The following is a 13987-nucleotide window of genomic DNA, read 5'->3' as shown; positions in this document are numbered from 1 at the left end:
AGAATTGCCACTCAAAAATAATCACTTTTGCTGTGTGTTATTAAAACTATATTTCTGCAGGAAAAGCTGACATCTGCCTTTCAGCTGGAACCAGTACACCTGGGTGCATGGCCCCTGCTGAAATGCTCCCCATTAAAAAAAAAAAAAAATATCAGGTTTTTAAATCCCTTTTCAGTTCAGGCCTCCAGAATGGCACTGACACAGCTGAAGGTAGAGGATATTTTATTTATTTCTTTTTTAAAATCAGCATTGCCACTGGAGAAAAATTAAGCTATCAGCCTTCTGCTAAGAGTGGTCATGGATTAGGTCTGAATACAGGAAAGGGAAGGCCCACACACCCCAAAGACATTCAAACACTAACACAAATGCACCATTTTAAAGCCCAATTCATACCGTCATAAACCGACAACCATGAGGAACATTCTTTCTTGACACTTCACAAGAGAATACAAATTCTAGTTTACTGAGCTCAGTTTACAGATAGTTTTGCAAGCATAGGATGGGCTGCCAGTAACGGATGCTGTGACTGAAATCTTTAACTTGCATTTATTATCAAAGTCATACTGTTTACATCTGTAATGTCAACAAGATGCCACAACTACAAAAAAAGATTGTGCACATTGCAGTTTCAATGCAAAAAACAGTAAAATGGAAATCCATTTGTTAAAAAAGTAATTAAAATTACTCCAGAAAGCAACTGAATTGTTTTAACACCTTTACATCCAGTCAAATTAAAATGGTTAACAAGAAAAAATACAAATTCAAAAATCTGGTTTCAGTGTTAAAAAGGCAACTACTTAAGCATTTCTATCAATTCGCACATCAATCTCCCTCCCACGGAGCTGTATCCCATTCATCATACGGCAGGCTCGCTCAGCTACTTCTGGGGACTCAAATCTAACCACACCACAGCCTTTTGACTTCCCATTCTCCATCTTGATATCAGCATACAGCACATGACCTTGAAAAGAAAAGAAAGGGTCTGGTTTAACCTAGCAGGTGCTCCGTAATTCTCTATCAAGTCATAGTCCTCTACCTCAAGACACAGAAAATATACCTTTAGAATCTACCGCTACTGTGAAACTTAAAGCTGCGGGAGAGCTTTACCAAATCATTGTTTTAAAAGAAGTGTTCCTGGTTTGAGAGGGGAATTAATTCAAACCATTCCTCTCAATTCTCACTCGAGCAGCAGCACGAGCAGCAGATGAATGGAGGAAAACACAAGTTAACGAGCCCTGTCTAACTCGTGAACACACACTTGGCATCACAACTGATGAGGCTGGGACTTGGTTTTTGCCATCGGACAAGAAGCACGAGATATTAGGGAGCAAGGTCTGAGCACAGCAACGGCTGCCATCAAAAAACATCCTGAAGCTGAACAGCACGTTCAACAGTCAGTAGCTGAATTCAGAATATATATTTTATTTTTTAATAATTTAAGGCCAGTTTTCCCAGACAACTATGTTCATTTAGATATAAAGAATCTGTGCAGGTGCTTTTCAGCAGTTCTCAGGACTTCCCTATCTTTATTCCTACCTCTTTCTGCAACTCCAAAGAGGCTACATGATAAACCCAGCCCCTGAGTTGGAGAAGGGAACAGATGCTCAAGGAAAAAAAAAGCATGTGTTAATTGGGTTATCAGCTGGCCAGAATTCATTTCTTTTCAACACTGCAGAACTCTTGCTGGTATAACAGGGATGGTAAACATCCTCACAACACCCGTCAATGTAATGATCTAGTATTTCAGTAAGTCTGAGTGAAATTTTCGTTAAGATACTAGTGTCAGGGACATACAGATCCAGGAGTTACTGTTTTAATTCATATTCAAGTCTCAGTAATTATCAGTGATGAAGTAACTTACCACATTCATTAAATTTATCTTTCAGCATTTTCCATGTAAAATCAAAAGGCAGCTGTGAAAAAGAGAAGAACAGACCATTACTGAGGATCTGCTGAAGAACTTGCAAGTGCTGCCAACTCTTCAAAAACCACATTTTCCACCCGGGGACAGCCACTGTTTGGCATCTTCATTTACAGATGCAGAGCTCTTCTCCCATTAAGGAAATGGCTTCAACTCACAAAAGCCAACCTAACTTCACCTCTGTCAGCATCCAATATTGGATATTCTGACTGAAGTTAACCGAGCACAGATGAGATCAACACATCAGTACCAATTCATTTCAGGAGGAAGGAGAGGTAGGAAGAAGGCTACTCACGTTTCTCACAAATATCTGACAGGCTTTTCTGGCCACCCCAGCTGCAGGTCCTCCAGTTCCTCCAAGGGAGCCTGCAAAATTGCCTGCAAAGTTTCCACGTTCCATGTCCATTGTTCTTTCAAAATTGCTTCCCATTGCAAGTCCCATTCGATCTATGCCTGCTCCCATGCCCTGTCCCATAGCAGGACCCATTCTCTCCATATTAGTGGCTCCAATGCGCTCCAAGCCCATTCTCTCCATGCCAGCAGCACCCATACGATCTATTCCTATTCTTTCCATAGGAGTGGCACCTATGCGATCCAAACCAGCTGGCATTCTCTCTATCACCTGACCCATTCCAGTTCCCATTCCAGCAGGGACCATACGCTCCATCCCTATACCCATCCTATCCATGCCAGAACCCATACGTTCTACACCTGATCCCATTCTGTCCATAGTGGTGCCGACGCGGTCGATGGCAGCACCCATTCTCTCAATACCAAAGCCTATGCCAGACCCCATCCTCTCTATGCCAGACCCCATTCTCTCGATAGCTGGGCCCATCCTCTCGATGTTAGGAGCGATGTGATCTATGCCCAGAGGGGCCATTCGGTCAATTCCTGAACCCATTCGCTCCACATTGGAACTCATGCGATCCAAAACGAGCCCCATCCTGTCTATTTCTGACCCTACTCTCTCCATCCCATGCCCCATCCCAGAAGGTATTCTTTCTATTCCCGAGCCCATACGATCAATGCCAGGTGCCATCCTCTCAATCCCAGGAATGCTGGCATTTCCACCACCTGGAACACAACACAGAGATTATCAGTAATCATACAAGGACACAAAAAAAAGCCCTAATGCATGCTTACACAACTGAAATGCTTTAAACTTCATCATCGTTCTGAAAAGTGACTGCAAACTGTGTGCTCTCTTGCTGCAGAATATGAAACAAAGTTTTTATTTCAGATGTTAGTAAGAGTACTGTTGATTACGCAGACCATCATGACTACAACACATGATTCAAGGGCGCAGTCATCTCGGACCACATGCTATAGTTGGGATGGAGAAACGTTTATCCTTTCACTAGGAGTTTAATTTCTGTACACACAAATAAAGCCTTCCAAAAAAAAAAAAAAAACAACCCACACAAAAGGAGAAAATTTTGGAGGCATATGCAAACCTAGGGGAAGATTAGGTGGCAAAAATAGTATTTTAAGTATAATCTTACTGCTCGCTGTAAGATTACTGCTCCTGTGTGGTACACGGGGGATTACACAGCAAGAGTAATAATAATTTAGTAACTGAAATTACGGTTCAAATCCAGATTGCTTGGAAGAGGACTGAAGTCAGATCATCCTTGCCACGCAACTCAGATTGCTTCTGCCAAGCCAGGGAGACTTTTACAAGAAAAGCTTGCCCAAATTTAAGAGCCCTCTTATTGCCAGAGCTCCAAGAAAAAGTACACAAATTTGATGTAAGAACCACAGCACGACGGCCATTATAAAGCCACAACACATGCTTGGCCCTCTAATGTGGAAAGAAATGTAAAAAGGTTGCCTGTGCCATAAGACACAAGCAAGAAGAGGGTTTCGCTATTTGTTTCATAAAATCCCTTGGCTGAGTTGTCCTGACTCTGCTACGGAGTCTTATTTCCTGCAGTGAAAAGGAACAGTTTACACCATTTTGCTCTTGTATGAAGGATTTTAGCTTATCTGTCAATTCAAGTTTAGCACTGCAGCCGGGTAAAAAAAAAAAGAAAAAATCTTGAATTTTATACTTATCTGAGGGGAAAAAAGCCTTGAAGGAAGCGTATACTTTAATTATTTATGTATACTTCATGAAGAGAAACAAGATATATAACCCTAAGGTGAGCCTATGCTCAAGAAAACTGAAGCAGCCACATTTACGGATATCTCTCATCCTGCTTCAGTATTTCAAGCTTCAGTAGTATCTTAAATAACACAGAATGGTTTTGGGTTACATGCCATTTGTACTTGTGCAAGCAAGTTGGCTTTTTTTTTTTTTTAAAAATGAAGAAACAACAGCAATAAACATTTAGTATTTCTTCATCTGAAAGCCAGCAGCATTGTGCATTTGTTTTTAGAGTCTTCCAGAAAAGGGCTAATCCTGTGCAGGCAGAGCCAACTCTTGGTTATTAAATGTTGTGATTCAGTCACTAAGCAAATAAAATCAATTATGTAAATTGGGAAGGGGGGTGGTCTGCCTACTTTGTCTCAGAAATTCTGCAGTTTCAAGTACTTCATTACTGAAATAGTCCAATATTTCCAGAGTCATTGGGCAACTTGTTAGGAAATTAAATGTTATAAAGGCAGCAGGAAGGAGCAGGACTTTGTTTTCACTGAAAAAAGTTTAGTGTCTTACCAGTAGCATTTAAAAAAACGGACAGCTGCCAGAGAAGCCGACAGTCTAAAATTATTTTTTTCTAGTCTTCTAGTAACCCTTTTTGAGAAGTGTCTTAATGCATAATATTGCTTATCTATTTAAAGATTATCCCTCTCAAAAATGTTTTTATTGTATTGTGCTATTAAAAAAAAAAGCAGTGTGACCACAACTGAATTGCTGCTTTAAGTGTTAAGACTGTGAATGAAGTTTCGAGACACAAGGCAGCGTGTTAAAGACTGTCAGAAGGTTTGCTGTCACATCTGAAATTCCATTACACAGCCCCACAGATCGCTACTAGTGTATCCACTGCCTTCTGTACAGCTCTTAGGAGTCTGAGAAAAACTAAACTAATAAAATATCATCTATTTTGCTATAACAAAACATACACAATTTTTATGTACACTTCAGGTATGAAAAGCAGGTAGTAAAAGTACTTAGCGTAGTGTACTTACCTATTCCTCTCTCCAAGGTCTCTCCAAAACTACGAGACATTCCCATTTCATTTCTTCCAAATTCTCTTTCAAATCCTCCACCCATGGCACGATCCATCTCTGAAAAGATTAAGTTTGAGATGTTCCTTCAGCGTGTCTAAATGACTCTTGAGAGAACCTTTTAATACAGGCATAATTTTTAAAGATTAACAGCAAGGCAAGTTTTTTATTACATTCCCCTGATCATTTTATCATGTCTTCTTGGGTCCAAAAACCCAGGGGAAAGCAGGACTTATCGCAATACGGACAAACACATTTGAGGCAGCCACTTTGCTCTGGAGAAGTCTTTCCGGTGAACACAGATAGAGAGCAGTTTATCTCTTTCTAAACTAGTCCTTCAAGACAACCTCAACAAATCACTTGTTTTCTACAGGTCCAAGGCCACAAGTGACTTGTGGTCACCGTGTCAGCTGTAAGCTTTTAATTTTTTCCAATAAAAGCTGAGGAGAGGAAAATGACTAGCCTAAAGAGTCTCTCCAGGGTTACACTTTCAGAGAAGACAAGTCAGGAGTTGGATATACAAAAGAGGAGCACCTACCACTCATTCTGCCCATGTTCATTCCAGCTGGGAAGCGACCAATGTTTTCCATGCCACCGAAAGGACCTTCCATTCCTAAAAGAAAATATTTTTCAGGATTTCTTTAGCAATGCATTTCAACTTAACACTACACTTCACCCACATAAGCCGCTTTCACACAACATTTCCACAGGCACCAAGATAATTCTGTATCACGGATTCACAAAACAAAATTTGGTCAGAATTTGGTCACGCCGTACCTCCTAAAACAAGGGCAGTTTTAACAAGTCACACAACAAAAAAATACATTGGTCATGTTTTAGCTGAGGTATTAACCCTTCCCCATACACCTAAAGCAGTTTTATTAATACTAAAAAAAGAGCAAGTTAGTACTAAATTGATGATTTCAAAGAACACAAATGCCTGCTAGGCATATATGGCTACATTTACATGACTCACAGAAAGCCCAAGCTATATACGTGTCAAAAAACCACAGCTTACCTCCCATTTTATTCATTCCAAAGCCCATGCCTTCCATTCCCATTCCTCAAAATAAAAGAGAAAGCTTTATATAGCAGACGTCATTCTACAAGAGTTCAGCCATTAGACTGGCTGTAGAAATAGAGACCACACAACATGTCCACTGTTTGGACTGAAGAGCTTACATGTGATAACTCTGAGTAGATTGCAACATTCCTTCTAGAAAATGAAGCAGCAAAGGGGAAAAACCCATAGGCGTTTATAAATTGAAAGCTGAATGTGTGCTACTTTTTAGGTGGCTCTTTAAAACTTGTGCTATTTAAACATGTCCTAAACAAAGATTTGCAAGCCCACTAATAAGTGTTAAAAGTGACAGATGGTTTTAAAAGTTTAATGTATATTTGCAGTGTCTGCTGCTCATGCTCAAGAGTCAGAAAATGAGAGCTGTGCCTTGACCACAGTGAAAAAAAAAATGGAGTAGTTGGTTAAATTCAAGTTTCCATTATCAAGCTCATTACTTTGCTCAACAAAAACTCATTTGGCTTTAACACTCCTAATACACTTCAACTTTTTGTGTAGGCAGAACAAAGCTATCTACCTTCTACACAGCTTAAAGCTCTCATGAAACAAAAGCATAGGAGTAATCTTCTTACCTCCAGGTCCCATGTTGCCCATTCCCATGCCTTTGTTTAAATGATTTGCATCAATAGGTTGACCTCCAGGTCCTAATCCCATGCCAATACCACCAAGACCATCTGAAGAAAATATTCAGATATCAAAAAAGCCTTCTTTCCATAGTTTGACAAAACAGCAAGTTTTATTCTTAAGTAATTGACTTCCATTCTCCAAAAAGCTTGCTGTGTTCCCACTTTGGGGTGTGTACTTAAAGCATGAAAATGTATAGTAAATTCAGAGTTGATGTGTTTTGAAATATACTAAAAACTCTCTCAAATATTTTTTTTTTCCTCATAATCCATTTTCCATCTTACTACTGAGAAAACTTGCTTGGTTGGTTGGTTTTAAGCTGACTCCTGAAAAATAACTGGCTAGAACACTGCTTATTTTGTGCAACTCCTCAATCTAAGGAGAATAGAGTGGGCAATTTAGTATTAAGATCTTCTAACCTTTGCACAATATTACCCTTGATTGAGAAATGGCTTATTTCCACCTTTGCCAAGGTTCTTCCCTTGTAGGTAAGAATTTAACCACAAAGTTCAACCTATCATTATGATAGCCACCTATAGAATTCAGAGCACACAGCCAGCCTCTTCTCTGAGCAAACAAAATATATCATTCCCAGGCATAATTTTGAATCTCCCTGTACCCAAATGAATTACGGATTCCCCAGTCCAAAGAAAGAAGAAAGAGCCCTCATATTTTCCTTATAGTCAATCAGGAAGAAAAGAGTTCTCTGCTTGCACTTGCATGAAACAACAGCTTAATGGCATTCTTTGCCTACGAGAAGAGGACTTCCTCATGTACAGCTCAGCATAATAAACACAGCAAGTGTTGAACCTTGTTTTAAAGCAACACAAGATACCCCTTCCCCACCCCCATAAAGGCCAAGAAACAGGCTTCCGTTTGTATTTATCAAGCTTTATACAAAGGTAATTAAATTGGAACCCAATGACTTTCTCTTGAAAAAAAAAAAAGAGAGGCATACCATTATAGAAAGTCAAGGCAGCAATAAAACCCAGTAACAATACTGCTGCTGAGAAAGGCTTTGACAGATACACAGAAAACTGAACTAATTAAGGGATGGACCGATTAATGACCACTAAAATTGTGCAAGTTGGCAGCACACAACAGGTTTGGCTCCCATGCCTAAGAAAAGAGCAACTGGCTGAATTAACAGTTACATTAACAGCCACGCTTTACATTTTTGCTGTATTTAAACAAATTAAGCCTGTGTTCTCCCACCTCCAGTTCTTCCCTTCCAACCCAGACTCTTCCTGTTCAATACTTTCAGTATCTCATTACAGCCAGGCTGAGGTTGGAAGGGACTTTTGGAGATCATCTGCTCCAACCCCAGGCTCAAGCAGGGCCACACAGAGCTGGATGCCCAGGACCCATATACAGACAGCTTTTGAGTATCTCCAAGGATGGAGACTCCACAGCCGCTCCGGGCAACCTGTTGTTCCAGTACTCACCCACCCTCGCAGTAATTTGTTTCCTTATATTGAGATGGAGTCTCCCGTGTTTCAGTTTCTGCATACTGCCTCATGCCCTGTCACTGGGCACCATGGAAAAGAGCCTGACTCCCTCTTCTTTATACCCTCCCTTCTGATATTTATATACATTGATAACATCCCCTTTAGAAACCTGAAGACTTGTAAGAGTCTCAGGTCCTCAGTTCAGCCTTTCCAATTGAAGGAAAAACATCAGATACCCAGAATACCATCAGGTAAAAGGAGGCACACTTTTCCCTATTGACTGATTAATTACGTTTCCATTAAATCCCACTATTAACAGTAATTTTACAAGGCATTGGGGTCTTTGAATTGCAATTGAGAGATTTGGAAGCCTTGAGAATGTGAATGGGATAATGCTTATAGACAAGCTCCTAGCTATGAGCTGAAAAAAGTAGCCAAAAAAAAATATAAGACTGAGCAGCTCTTCTTTACTATTTCCCCCTTTGATATTATTCGGACCATTTGGATCCCAGCTTTCCAAAGTTGCAACCAGAGTTGTACTAGGGCTGGGATCGAGTCCCAGTGGCTGAACAGCAAAATAAAAACATAACATGTTCAGTCATGCAGGAGAGACTTACGAGGAAGTTGTTGGGGTCGCTCTGGAGGAAAGAAGTCTCCTTTGGGAAAGGCTCGTTCATCCTAAACACAATTCAATACATTAAAGTTTGTGAGAAAAGAAATTATTCCTTGCCTTTTTTTTTTTTTAATTAAGACACAGAAACTTAAAGCTAAAGCAATCTTCACTGTATTTATGATTGGTTTTTAGCAAAATAATCAGAATTAACCTTCCCCAATGCCATGAGTTGACATCACAAGGAATTAGGCAAGTCACACATTCCCCCCTCCCAGTATCTCTGCCCAACCTTGAAACCACACATCATCCAAAATCGGGAGCACAATCACCAGTTCAAAAAGCAGCGAGAATTTGAGCACACTTACCATTTTTACATGCATCGGTCTGTCAAACAGCAGCTGCCCATTAAACATCGCTATCACTTCATTAAGGATCATTGTTCACGTACTAGAACCACAAAGTCTTAAAGGTTTAAAGTGCTCTCTGATGCAGAGTGCAAAAACACAGTCAGATTAGCAAAAATATTTCTGCCTTCTCCAAAACTAAAAGCTTTGAATCCAAATAACTGAATATTCAAAGAATGGCTTAAAACACAAGTTAAAAAACAGTCTTCAGGTTGAGATTAAGTTCATTAAGAGATCCCTCAAAACGTGACTCCAAACCAGCCTAGGTGTTTAAATGTTTCATCAGTAACTTTAGCCATTTACAACAGGAGAAAATATGTAAGAGTTCTCAACATTTCCAAATCAACAAATAGCCAAATTTTAAAGTACGCCATGCTAATGAATCATGTGAAATTTGTATAAGCCTTCCTCCCACAGGGATTAACTTTAGATGCATGTGCAAATGGAATTAACATCCGTACCAAAAGAAAAACTTGGGGTTTTCCTCCTTTCCATAACATAGCCACAAGCTGAGAGATCACACACATAGCATCTGTACTTCGCTGCTGTTCATTTTGGTTTTTGTGGATGGCTATGTAGCAAACCGTTGCTTGCACAGTGTAAGGATACAGGGAGCAAAAGGAATACACTCGGTCAAGCCATCTCACATTGCAAATGCATCGGTTGCATTCCTTCTTTACCTCCATCACAGGAATTTAAGACAAATGTTTTCTCAGAAATTGCATTTTAATACTAGCTACAACCTAGAGACAGAAATTTACTATTTGGGCTAGAGACGCATATATCCACACAGGAAAGAGAATCCACTTTATAAACGATCCTCATCAAACAGCACCAATTCTTTCAAGATGGACTTTTTTTTCCTCTTTTTCAGTTTTCCTTATGTTTTCTATCCACTGCAAAGGCTTGACTTACTGTGACATGGCAATATCCTCACTTGTAATACTACAGTTTATATTTTCATCCCGCTTCATTTACCAAATTATTTGCCTACTATTTACCATCATTAATCTTCAAGGATACATATAGCCTGAACAGCCTCTATAGCTTGCTCAAAAGTGACGGTGCCGATCCCACGACTTTTGCCATCTTTATCTTCTAGAATGTCAGCCCGAACCACGACGCCAGCCATGCTGAATACTTCTTTCAGTTTCTTCCAACCAACCTTGTAATCCAACTGGAAGACAAGGGATATTGGAAGTATGAGAAAGATTTCCATCAAAAAACAGCTTTACATTTCCTTTCCCAATATCAGCAATCTTAAGAAACAAAGGGTCTTCACAGAGATAGGATAACATTTAAATAGTATAAAGAATGCTACAGTGCTTAATGCAATGTTCTTGGCTTTGTTCAGAAATACAAATTAACAGACACTGTAACATATAGGATACATCTTAATTTACAAATTCACTAGCACAGAGAATCAACAAGACTAGACACAAAATAAGTTACTACTCAGTTTCATTGGAACAGAGCTGAAAGTCTAAGGTTTTTCTTCCAATTCATTAGTTTTAACTCAGTTAAGACCCAGATATTCCGTTCACAGATTACACAGCACTTACATTTGCAACAAAGACAGTGCTTCCAAGTCTCCCTGCCTGTAGGGCATGAATGATCTCGTTGGGTATGTTGGGATTGTTGAGTATACTGGGTGGGATATTGATCATGCCGGGGCCGCCTGGGCCTGGACCAATACCCATTCCACCAGCTGCTGCCATCACCTTCTGCATTGCTCTCCTGGCATGCTCGCCGTCGGGATCCTGCCAAAACAGAAACAACGTACTCGGTTCCCTCTGTACTCCACTAAACTCCAGGCATTTAGCGGTACGACTAAAACAATCATAAGGAGAAGGGATTTCCCTTTCTACAGGACTGTCTGCTCCCTATAGATTTCCAGCCAACTACTTCACATATCATTGCCATCCACTAATTTATTTTCTTTTAACCGATATGGCAGCACCCTTCAAGCAATGCCTACTCATGCATTTCCCCGGATTCTGAAAGTGTTTATCTATTATTCAATACCAACAATAAACCTCACAGTTACATCAGTCTTTGAAACAGATAAACCCAGAATAGCATTGGAGAGGTTTTGGAAGACAAATGCCAACTAACTCTTGGCATCTTCAAAACAATGCACCAATTCCTTTACCTTGCACTTGGATTTCTTTACAAGACAAGATAAAGCATGTAAAATTTCAAGAAGATTGCTTTATGCAATACTTCTATTTTTTTTACCCCCACACAGCTTTTCTAACCCAAAAAAACCCTTTTAACGTATCCCCCTATTACTACATAATCTCTCATGCTAGAGAACATGAAGCATAGGATGAAGAATTCAAGGAAGGAGATAAGATTAATTATTGTCACTTCACTTTATACTGAAAGTGAAGGTAAGCACCTTCACCATACAAGGTGAACTCATGTTACTCAGGTTGGAAATGTCACACTGTATTCAGTGAGCAAAATGCACCAGCGCTGCAAGGCTGCTGAAGAAAGTGAAATGTCAAATAGAATTAATTAGTCAGAAATACAGATGCTTTAAAAATAAAAGCTATTTGAATTAATTTGAATCTTGATCTGAATTTTAAGACTAAACAATAGCACATTTTGAAAACAGGAGAAAGGTAGCTTTCACATGATTATTTCAACTACAGAAAATTGTAGTAGTCTGAGGTGGAGAACACATTAAAGTGAATACAAGTCACTTCTCAATTTAAATTTCCTATTTCACTAGTAAAATAAGGTATTGCTTAAAACAAGATTAGCTCCAATAGAAAGCCAGGAGTGGTTGTCATACAAACTAAAGCCTCCTGATCGGGCAAAGAGCTTTATCTATTCTGACGTAGATTTTTAGTATGTCACTGGAAGGCCTTCATGCTCCTCAGCAGTGAGACAGCCAACAAGGAGAGGTACATACCAGACAGCTGGCAAAACTGATGCCGATGGTCATCCACAATAACTTAATTCATGCCACGCAGTCAGACTGGGACTCTTGGCTGGGGGAAGCATTGCTAAAGTCCCTAATACTGATAAAATGCTTCTTCACCAATTTAAGTATCACTTCTGTTCTGTGTCACACAGGTAGAAATATTCCAGTATGACAACAGTTTCATGAAGAGCTGGGCAAATTACAACCACTTCTTCTCAAGGACTGGTACCAAAGGGCAACCTGACTTCCAGTACTAATGGTATATCATTAACAGGAAAGCTGACCCAGACACGGCCCACTGTCAGTAGCATTTTCTTCCAAGGTCCCCTTAGAGAAGTCAGTACTTGACGACTCCCAGGTGCCACTATGCTTTTCTAACCTTCCATTTCACCTCTTCCTTCCTTTAAAGGGTAGCAAGAGGTCAACAGTGCGAGAAGATGGCTTGCGCCCAGGAGCAGGCTGCTTCTCCCAGAATTCATTACTTACAATAGCTGCGAGATCTGAGAATTGCTGCCACTTGCTGTCCCCATCCTTCTTCACAAGTGCTCCTCAGACCACAGCAAGAAGCGGGTCACTAAGGGCAGACCTTCTACACATATTTCCTATCTTATACTCATGCAGAGATCTTTCACTCCTCACCATTAAGTGGGCAGGGCACAACAGAACACAAAGCCTGCTTAGCCAAGAACATAGTGCATGTACCCTAAGGCCAAGAGTCAATGCTAACACTGAAGTAAACCCCTTTTTATTTTTAATTGAACCTTCAATGCAGCTACAGGTTCCAAACTGCTGGAATAAAACTTTAAACTTGCCAATGGTTAAGAATTAACTCACGGTACGGTTGAGCACGTCATACTGGTTGACAACAGCAAAGCCATTAAAATGGAAATCAATCTTTGAAGTATTTCAGAAACCAGCTTATTCCATGGAATTTTTTTTGTAGAATACATTCATCATGATGCAGAATTAAAAGGGAAGTCAGTGAAAAGCAAACAATACTTATGCAGGTTTTTTCTTCAAGGCACTAAACAAGAAAGTATACCTGCAGTTAAAGCCAAACTCTTGCTTTGTCCGAGTTCTGCATTGCTACCATCAGCACCTGGTCTTAAAATCAAGTTCAGTCTTAATAATCACATTCAAACTCGAGTATATGCTGATGGTAATAAAAAAACCTGACTTTTTTTCACCCTGTTTGATGCGTCCTGCCTTTTGTCCATTATTCTTATCTGCAAATGAGTCAGCCATACATCTTGACTAAGAACTACCCCTTCACCTTCAAATTCAACATACTGAAAGAACAGATGCACGTCTTACTTCTTTCACTTTCAATGGTCTTCCACCAAGACTATGCTTGTTCAAAACCTCTGCAGCCTTTTTCATGCTTTCTTCCATCTTGAATTCAACAACACTGTGGGGATACAAGACATCTAAGAACATTGCTTATTTTTAAGAGTTTCCTCATTTCTTGCTATAAATTCATAAGTGAACTTACGCGCATCCCTGATGAGATGATTTCACAGGCGAATAACGGGGAGGAGAGGAGGGAAGAAAGAAGAAATAAAGTAAGTAAAAGCCCAAAACACACAAAATAACTTTTAGTTTTTTTTAAAGTCAAATCACATTAGTTAGCCCTAATAGCAAAAATAAATGTAATCTTACCCAATAAAGCCTTCAATACTTGAATTCCATAATTTCTTACGTGTTAACAGGATTAAACTGTTTCACAAGTTCTAACAACCAGAACTAAGTCCCGATTCTCCAAGAAAAATACCACACGCTTCATGTGACCTGTCCTT

At 39.7% G+C, this 13987-nt stretch overlaps 1 protein-coding gene across 3 annotated transcripts; it reads right to left on the bottom strand.

Annotated features, from left to right (window-relative positions):
- Nucleotides 1-210: 210 nt before the first annotated feature.
- Nucleotides 211-13822, bottom strand: HNRNPM (heterogeneous nuclear ribonucleoprotein M). Of its 3 annotated transcripts, XM_063357668.1 has the most exons (13): nt 13684-13822; nt 13506-13599; nt 10822-11019; nt 10283-10436; nt 9221-9270; nt 8860-8920; nt 6743-6844; nt 6111-6155; nt 5631-5705; nt 5054-5152; nt 2217-2998; nt 1862-1913; nt 211-961 (listed from the first exon to the last, which is right to left on the bottom strand). In XM_063357668.1, exons 2-13 carry the CDS (start codon nt 13581-13583, stop codon nt 798-800), a joined length of 1860 nt encoding a protein of 619 aa, XP_063213738.1. In that variant the 5' UTR covers nt 13584-13599; nt 13684-13822; the 3' UTR covers nt 211-797. The 3 variants fall into 3 exon arrangements, with proteins under 3 accessions (XP_063213738.1, XP_063213740.1, XP_063213739.1); XM_063357670.1 differs by lacking the exon at nt 6743-6844 and having other exon boundaries at nt 13684-13729; XM_063357669.1 differs by lacking the exons at nt 13506-13599; nt 13684-13822 and adding an exon at nt 12180-12326.
- Between the last annotated feature and the right edge of the window lie 165 nt (nt 13823-13987).

This window comes from Chroicocephalus ridibundus, chromosome 22 (assembly GCF_963924245.1).
Source record: "Chroicocephalus ridibundus chromosome 22, bChrRid1.1, whole genome shotgun sequence".
Classification (NCBI taxonomy): Eukaryota; Metazoa; Chordata; class Aves; order Charadriiformes; family Laridae; genus Chroicocephalus; species Chroicocephalus ridibundus.
Note: the sequence above shows the minus strand (reverse complement) of the source record. Positions and strands in the feature narration are given on the sequence as shown.

Excerpts from the sequence above, each read along its gene's own strand:
- HNRNPM (XM_063357668.1), bottom strand. The coding sequence starts at position 13,583 with ATGGAAGAAAGCATGAAAAAGGCTGCAGAGGTTTTGAACAAGCATAGT. Across the intron at positions 6,156-6,742 it reads GGGCAACATGGGACCTGGAG|GAATGGGAATGGAAGGCATG; the intron begins GTAAGAAGATTA and ends TTTTATTTTGAG. Across the intron at positions 1,914-2,216 it reads GTCAGATATTTGTGAGAAAC|CTGCCTTTTGATTTTACATG; the intron begins GTGAGTAGCCTT and ends TCTTTTTCACAG.